Source organism: Tasmannia lanceolata, unplaced genomic scaffold, assembly GCF_043159265.1.
Source record: "Tasmannia lanceolata isolate RefF3 unplaced genomic scaffold, GAP_Taslan_0.1 ptg000012l, whole genome shotgun sequence".
NCBI classification, from domain to species: domain Eukaryota; kingdom Viridiplantae; phylum Streptophyta; class Magnoliopsida; order Canellales; family Winteraceae; genus Tasmannia; species Tasmannia lanceolata.
The window spans coordinates 5289986-5297865 of record NW_027518689.1 but is presented as its reverse complement, the minus strand read 5'-3'; the positions used below and the strand labels follow the sequence as shown (position 1 = coordinate 5297865).

At 36.5% G+C, this 7880-nt stretch overlaps 1 protein-coding gene across 1 annotated transcript; it reads right to left on the bottom strand.

The window, feature by feature from the left end:
* Positions 1-1128: 1128 nt before the first annotated feature.
* On the bottom strand, positions 1129-7613 carry LOC143887590 (small ribosomal subunit protein uS13z/uS13y/uS13x). Its single transcript, XM_077391679.1, has 4 exons — positions 7447-7613; positions 7150-7310; positions 5026-5214; positions 1129-1436 (listed from the first exon to the last, which is right to left on the bottom strand). Exons 1-4 carry the CDS (start codon positions 7447-7449, stop codon positions 1331-1333), a joined length of 459 nt encoding a protein of 152 aa, XP_077247794.1. The 5' UTR covers positions 7450-7613; the 3' UTR covers positions 1129-1330.
* Between the last annotated feature and the right edge of the window lie 267 nt (positions 7614-7880).

Below are 7880 nucleotides of genomic sequence, written 5' to 3'. Positions count from 1 at the left end.
TTTTTTTTTTGTTGTTGTTGTGGTTCATAATAAGCTTTTGATGTTTGAATAATTCCTGAAGCTTTCTCAAGGCATGTGATGGTGGTTAAGGAATCAAACTTAAAATGGAGTTACTCTACTTAGAAAGAAGTGAAAATTGAGTTGTAAGGGTCAATCAATCCTAGTTGAAATCTGATTGCTTGAATGAGAATAATAGTGTTTTGATTATCATTGCCTAATTAGTACTTATTCCCTTCTTTAAAAGAGTTGTGCTAGAATGTATCTGCACTGGGAACTGTGTGTGTGTGTGTGTTTTGTGCATCCCATCATGGATGGGATTCTGTGGTCTCAGCTTAATAGATGGTTCTGATGTCTTATGAAGGAGGGAACTTTTGTAACACAAATAAATAAATTAGATATTTTTTCTTATAAATCTGTAATGTGCAAAATGTTTCCCAATTAATCATTGAAAATTATGAAATGGCTAAAAAGTGTAAAAACATAATAAATATGGGTTTGGTTTTCCAGGTTTTAGGAGCTTTTCATGCTTTCAAAGTCTCCATCTTCCACCCATCTCTCGTAATTGGCCCCACAAATATTCAATGGAATATATATTTTTTCATGGTGGCCAAAATTGGCCTTAGCAACTCTTTCTTTTACATATTTCCTTAACAAAAGAAACTAAACTACACGCTGAAGGCAGCAAACGGGAAAGCAATCCTAGAGTTCAACTTCCACACAAATTGCACCAAAAATGCAATTGAAAGATCCCCACAATTCTCAGATTATATAGTTAGAACAAAAGGGAATAAGCTAAAAGGGTCATTTTATGCTTCCTTCCCTGAAAGACACTACTACGACACATGATTTTGTCCATGAGAGCTGACATCAACAAAAACTTTGTTTGATATTGGCAGCCATTTTTCAAATTGGCAATTAAAAACCACCTCCTTCTGTAAAACCAAACAGGACTACTATTCTAATCAAGAATGGGTCTCAAATTATCTCTCAAGAACTGTTTTTCTCTTGGATCTCTACAGTTCCTACGTAAGAACAATAAATATGAGAAAGTCATGACAAACTAATACTTCCAAAGCATTAGCTCCAATCTGGGAATTTTTGTCAAAAATGGGCCTTCAACAACAGAAAGAGTAGAACTGACTAGTTCATTTAGGAAAAAAACATCGTAATGAGCACATCCCACGCCATCAAAACCAAATATGAGAAAAATATCTGAAACTTTTAACAATATATTAAACCTACAAATCTTGGAGATAAGCTCAACTCAAAACTAGGATAGCAAATGCAATCAGCAGAAATAGTAGCTGGGAGGAACAAAAAACACACAAACTCATCGCTTTTTTGAGACGCCGACAGTCTTTCCTCTACGGCCGGTTGTCTTAGTGTGCTGGCCACGTACACGAAGACCCCAGTAGTGACGGAGTCCCCTGTGGTTCCTGCAACACGCACACTCAAACATTAACCTCAATTACAAGGTATGTGAATCCCAAAGGAAATGTAGCAAACTGCAATGCATAATGGGTTCCAAGCCTCATTGATTTTTTTTCCACATTTAACAACCCATGAGAGATGAAAATTTTGATATAAAAACAATGTCCAGGCAAGGGGATTATAAAGAAGCAACTCTTTGACATTTTCGAAGTTCAGAGAGAAGTGCAGAAGCTGATTATCATCTCCAATTATAGAATATATTTATATTCTTACATTTCTAAGTTTTTAATTATAACATAATTGTGACATAACATAATGGGGTGCTTCCAGTGATGAGATGCGGCTAAAAATCGGGAAAAGGCGGACAGATTTTGAGTATAGTTTTTTGTTTCCTGATTTTTAGTTGCATCTCATTGTCGGAAACACCTCATTCCTGGATTTTGTTTCCTGTTTTTAGCAACTTCACCCTCATCTCCATTTGGAGACTACCGATTTATGATGAAAAAGAATTTCCTAGTAGCCAAGCGTGCCCTAAATTGGTTATTTAATGCTTGTTATACTTGTAAGCTTCTCTTTTAGGAAACCAATCAATTCATATGATTTTATATTTGTAAGCTTCCATTTCAGTAAACCAATCAATTCATATGCTTTGTTTCATCGGTTTCATGTTATTTATTCCATGGTTTATTAATAAAACGGTAAGCCCTCATCATTTCCACAATAGTTCAAAAGTAATCTATTGTCCAGTGATAGATGCATCTGGGAGGTACCTGATATGTAGTAAAAGCATCATTTCAGTATCCAACCATAATGAATACTATACTATTTTGAGGAATATGGATAACATAGCTCAAAACCACAGATATAGATAAATGATAATATTCTCATCTTGGGAAAAAGAACCACATACTAATTGCAGACATGATAATATATAAGTGCAAAAAAAAAAACTTGTTTCTCCTCCCCAAGCTGAATTTTGTCATTGGTACATCCAGATCTTGTCGGAGACTGAAGCATGAACTTCTCTTATTACGTGCTCAGTTGCTCAGTAAAACGGCTGTTCAGAGACCAGAACAGATTTCATCTCTTCCATTAGTGCCCCAAATGAGATGGGTAGTCAATCCAATATGCTTGGTGCAAACATGATAAAGTGAATAAGCCAATTTGCATATTGAGTTTCAAATGTCTTAATTTATAATGGCTATGTTTCTGTTATACCCATATGAAAGCTGCATGGATGTCTTAAAATCATGGAGAAGATTTTTAAGCAAATGCCATCAGAAAAAGGAACAGTGAAGATCTTTGAAATTCTGAACTCTCAAAAGGCTCCTCGCAATTCTTGAATATCAGGCTTTGGAACAAATTCGGACAAGATTTGATACTGTAATTCAGAAATGGAAGAGCTAAACCTTATGAACTTAGCAGTGTTTTAAAGGCGTGAGGCATACACCACCAAGGCCGAGGCATCCCAAAAACACCTCAAAAGTTTTTTTAAAATAAACTTCCCAGTAATGGGAGGCCCACAATGTAGGCTTCTCCTAGTCAACTCGTAAAGGGACGCACACTTCTCAAGGCATGAGGCATACAATACACAAGGCATCACCTCAAGTCATACGCTTCTCCTGGTCACCTCATGACGGGACCCACAATTGACCCACCTTCAAACCTAATTACCATTGGTAGCTAAGTTGTATATTTTGTTTCGTTTAGGCCGAAACGGGCCGAAATTTCGGTTTCGGTCCGGAAACCGGAACAAAATCAGGTCAGAATTCGTTTCGTTCCCCTTCGGTCCGATTCGGTAGTTTCGGCCGAATCTGTCTGAAAAGGCGGAAAAAACTAAAAATAAATACGGGAATGCCATTAGGACTGTTTTTTACTATTCTACCCTCCTTTTATGACTGTTTATGGCCATTTTATAGCCGTTGGAAGGGTATTTTCCGTCTTTTCGCATCCACAAGCATTCACACCACTATATATATATATATATATATATATATATATATATATATATATATATATATATATACCCCATTAGGCATTGTTTTTCCACACTCTTCTCTTGCAAACTTCATTTACACACTTTCCCACCAACTAAGATCTACTCTAATCTTCTTTTAAGCTCTTCAAGCTTCTCTAATTTCCTAACAATTTCTGATTTTTTTGCATTTTTTTCATATTTTGAACTATTTAAAAAAAAAATCCCTCTGGAAAGCACAACGAAAAGTTTCGACTGAAACGCGGAATAAAACGACCGAAACACCGAAGCGTTCAATTCCGGTCGCCAAAACTAAATGGCGAACGAAACGGATTTTACAACTTCGATTGGTAGACTTCTGAGCGTTTCCCTATCACAAATCTTGTTAGAAATATTAATATCCCACATATCTCCGAATGCATGTGACCTATGTTGCATGGATTCTTTGCCCCCCTATGCCGAATCCGTGTCGACACGTTTCCGCATCCGAATCGGGAATGGATTCACGTGGGACACACCCGGATTCTTGTCATAGCCGTGTCCCGCACGAATAATGTTTTTTCAAGCGAATCTGATTCATCGTTGTTTCTTTTGAAATGTGAATCCTGTATATTTTCCCTTTAAAGGTATTTTCTTCTTAACCATTTTTTTTCTTATATGAAAGCACAACCGGTACTCTTTTAATAAAAAATCCAAGCACCTTGACCCTCGAACATCGACCCCCTTCCTCCTTCAACTCTCTTAATACAAAACTCGCCCTCAACCCTCTACCCTCAATTTTTGCATAAATATATCTTCGCGCACGAGCTCAAACACATATACATACATATATTTAAATTTTAAATTTTGAAAATTATATTTTATTTTAAAATTACCGAATTCGAATCCTACTTTTGGGGGTTTGCCGAATCCGACACCTCGAATCCGTGTCGGATCCCAACACGCGAATCCGAATCCATGCAACACTGCATGTGACAATGTGACATCACCAAAGAACAATAATACCATTTTTGCAACGCACTAACACGTACGAGTACAAAATATATGTATCATATAGGCATGCCTCACAATAAATAGCAGAGTGTTTTATGGAATCAAATAAAAAAATCTGCAAGTAAACACAGCAATGAATACAATGCTACAAACCTTCTTTAATTATGCTCAGTTTTTGTTTTTCATTGGGACATTAGTGTTGCCTAGATAATTTTTATTTTGGGACAGCATTGTCTGGATTCTTGCACAATGTGTGGTGCTTGCTTGCCTCTCTTTTTTTTTTTTTTTTGAATGGTGTGGTGCTTGCTTGCCTTATATTTTTTTTCTGTTATTTATTTATTTTTATTTTTTTTGTTTCTTCTTTTTGTATATGCCTCTTTCTTTATTCAATAACACCTGTTTGAAGAAAAAAATTTGCATAAAAGATTGTCATATCAGAAAAGATAAATCAACACTGAAACTCATGAACTACGCCAAAAAAAAAAAAAAAAAAAAATCAGAAAATGAGCTTGGAAAGAAATAAATGGCCTGCGCTCTTCCATAATACTGAAGAAATGTAAAACTGAAATTATCAGAACTTAGGAGGCATATTATCTGGATGAGTGCAGATTATCTGGATGACTAACCTTATCTTCTTTAATCGCTCCAGATCATCCCTCAGTTTCATGTCCAACGCGTTGGAAACAACCTGAGAATACCTACCATCCTTATAATCCTTCTTCCTGTTCAAAAACCAATCAGGGATTCTAAACTGGCGAGGATTCGCGACGATAACCATGAGATTCTCAAGCTCAGCAGCAGATAGCTCACCAGCTCTGCATAATCCATTTGAAAAAGGAAAAAAATAATTGAATGAGCCACAACTTGAAAATATCAAAAATCCTAAAGCAAGAGTAAATAAATCAATTTCTTTCACGAATAAATTACAAAAAAATGAAGATCCTGAATCATAACTCCTAACATAGATAAAAAAATGAACTCAGTTGATAAATTTCAGCATAAAATCCATCAAATAAATTAGTATATCGAAATGATAAGATTAATAATACACAGAATTAAAATTTATAAATAAATAATAGGGGAAAGAAACAAGACAGGAATGAGATAATTAGCATCTTCAATTTCAACCCTTCAAATGGACACAGGAACTATTCAAATTTCCTAAGGCTTCGTTTCTTTCGACGTAATATGGATGTAAAATTCTATGCCCATTTCCCCTTAAAATAGAGCAAAAAATTGTTTTATGCCCATTTTACGTAGAAAGAAACAGAGCCTAAAGAACTATTCACAATTCCTACAAACATACCGTAACTAAAAACATGACGACACCCTCTGATTGTTCATCAAAATCCCAGTATAACAGATGGACACATAAAAGAACCCTAGCCAGAAGGCCAAATATTTCTCCAAATCATTCAACTGAATTAAAAGAAAATATAACAGGAACAAAACATACAAAAAATGAATCCTAACTAAATCAATAACCATTTCACATGAAACCAGTCCCATCAGCAGAAATAAAATGCCCCCAAACTATAGCAACAAATTAAAACCAGGATCAGATTTCAGCATTTTTCACAAAGCTCATGATTCAAACAAAAGAAAGAAAGAAGGAAGCATCAGAATCTTTGAAGAGGTTTCTAGAGGTCCTCATTTCCTTTATGTTAAAGCTGTCGCATTGACTATCGCTTGGGTGAAGACGCTTCCTAGCTTCAGCTTTGTTTCATCATATGATCTTTGGCATGGGTGGGAGGAGGAATGTACTAGTGTTGACCGGGAACCCATTGTTTCACAAAGATGAGAGTCCCCGCCCCCAGGTTTCTTGAAACTCAATTTTGATGATTCTAGTCTTGGAAAACCAGGACCTTCAGGTATTGGTGGGGTTTTGAGAAATGAAAGGGGAGGGGTTATTTGGGATTTTGTAGGGCCCACTGGTTCTGCCGAAACAAAGGAAGCGGAGATGTACGTTGGGAGGGAACTCTCTCAATGTCATCCAATGGCTCAAGGGCTCTCTCAAGCATCCTTGGAGGTTTGATAGATTCTTTGATGAGATATTTGATCGGATTGGATCCTCGTCCATAATCTTTAATCACGTCCGGAGATTGACCAATGAGGTGGCAGATAGCCTCACTAGGGAGGGATTCTCTAAGGAATCCTTAGCGTTTTACCTTCCCCCTTAAGTTTTATCCTCTCTCTCTCTCTCTCTCTCTCTCTCCCTTTTATTTTATGTATTTTATCTTCCTTCATCTTTTTCGTGCTTTGTACTGACCGTCTCGGTATCCCTCCATTAATGAAATTGGCTACCATTCAAAAGAAAAATCCACAAAGATCAAAACCATATTACTACATTTCCCAGCAAAAACCCTAGAATCGTTTGGAAGCAGAATAACAACAAGAACATAGACCACTTGATTCCGTACGCAAACTGAAGATATCAGAAATGAAACCCAACACCAAATACTAACCCTAAGCCAAATCTAGGGTTTTCAACAAAACCCTAGATTTAACTAGATCATTAAACTTAACCCTAAGCCAAATCTAGGGTTTTCAACAAAACCCAAGATTTGATTTACATATAGATTCTCCAATTTTCCACAAAACACTAAATTTGACTAGATCATTAAATTCCAAAATAGATCCTCACATTTTCCACAAACCCTAGATTTACCAAGATTATTAGATATACCCATCAAAGGACTAAGAAAACAAAAGATAGAAATTACAACAAAGAAAGAGAAGATAAAGGAAACCTCTTGTTCATGTCGACGTCGGCTTTCTTGCAGACGATGTTTGCAAATCGACGGCCAATACCCTTGATGGAAGTTAGGGCAAACATTATCTTTTGTTTTCCATCAACATTCGTGTTCAGAACACGAAGAATATGTTGGAAATCTTCGTTTGCAACGAGAGACTGAAAAATAAAAAAAAACCCATCATCAGTATTTAATCAAACAACATAAAAATGAAGAGTAAAATGTAGAGAGAGAGAGAGAGAGAGAGAGAGAGAGGAGTTTTATGGGCTTGGGGAAGATGTAGATATTACCCACCATAGCTGATTACGTGAAACAGGGTTAGGGTTAGGGTTAGGGTTTTTTTGCTCGATCTCTCTCTCTTTCTCTTCTTTTTCAGAACTGTAGAAATGAGCCCTTTGTTTGCATATATGGGAGAGAAAGACAAGCTCGATCTAAAACCCTAGAGCGTATAAAATACGACGTACGCACTATCACACATTCACACATACAATTTTGGCCTTTTTACGAGGATGCTTGAATGCTTGATTGGTGAAAAAGGGTAGTGATATATTTGCCCACTTTTGTTCCCTGAGCCACCCCTTTCTAGTGTAAAAAGAGGAGTCATAAACAAACTATAGTGGGGTGGTCTGGAGTAGAAAAGAGGCTAATATACCACTTCCTGTGGGATCAATGGTGAAGATTAATCATTGGGTCCCACATGAGATCATATGCGCAATGAAGATAGTTGA

Bases quoted from the DNA above. Each gene is read 5' to 3' on its own strand.
- LOC143887590 (XM_077391679.1), bottom strand. The intron at 5,215-7,149 runs GTTTCCTTTATC...TGGATTATGCAG, and splicing joins GACGTCGACATGAACAAGAG to AGCTGGTGAGCTATCTGCTG. The intron at 1,437-5,025 runs GTTAGTCATCCA...TGCGTGTTGCAG, and splicing joins GAGCGATTAAAGAAGATAAG to GAACCACAGGGGACTCCGTC.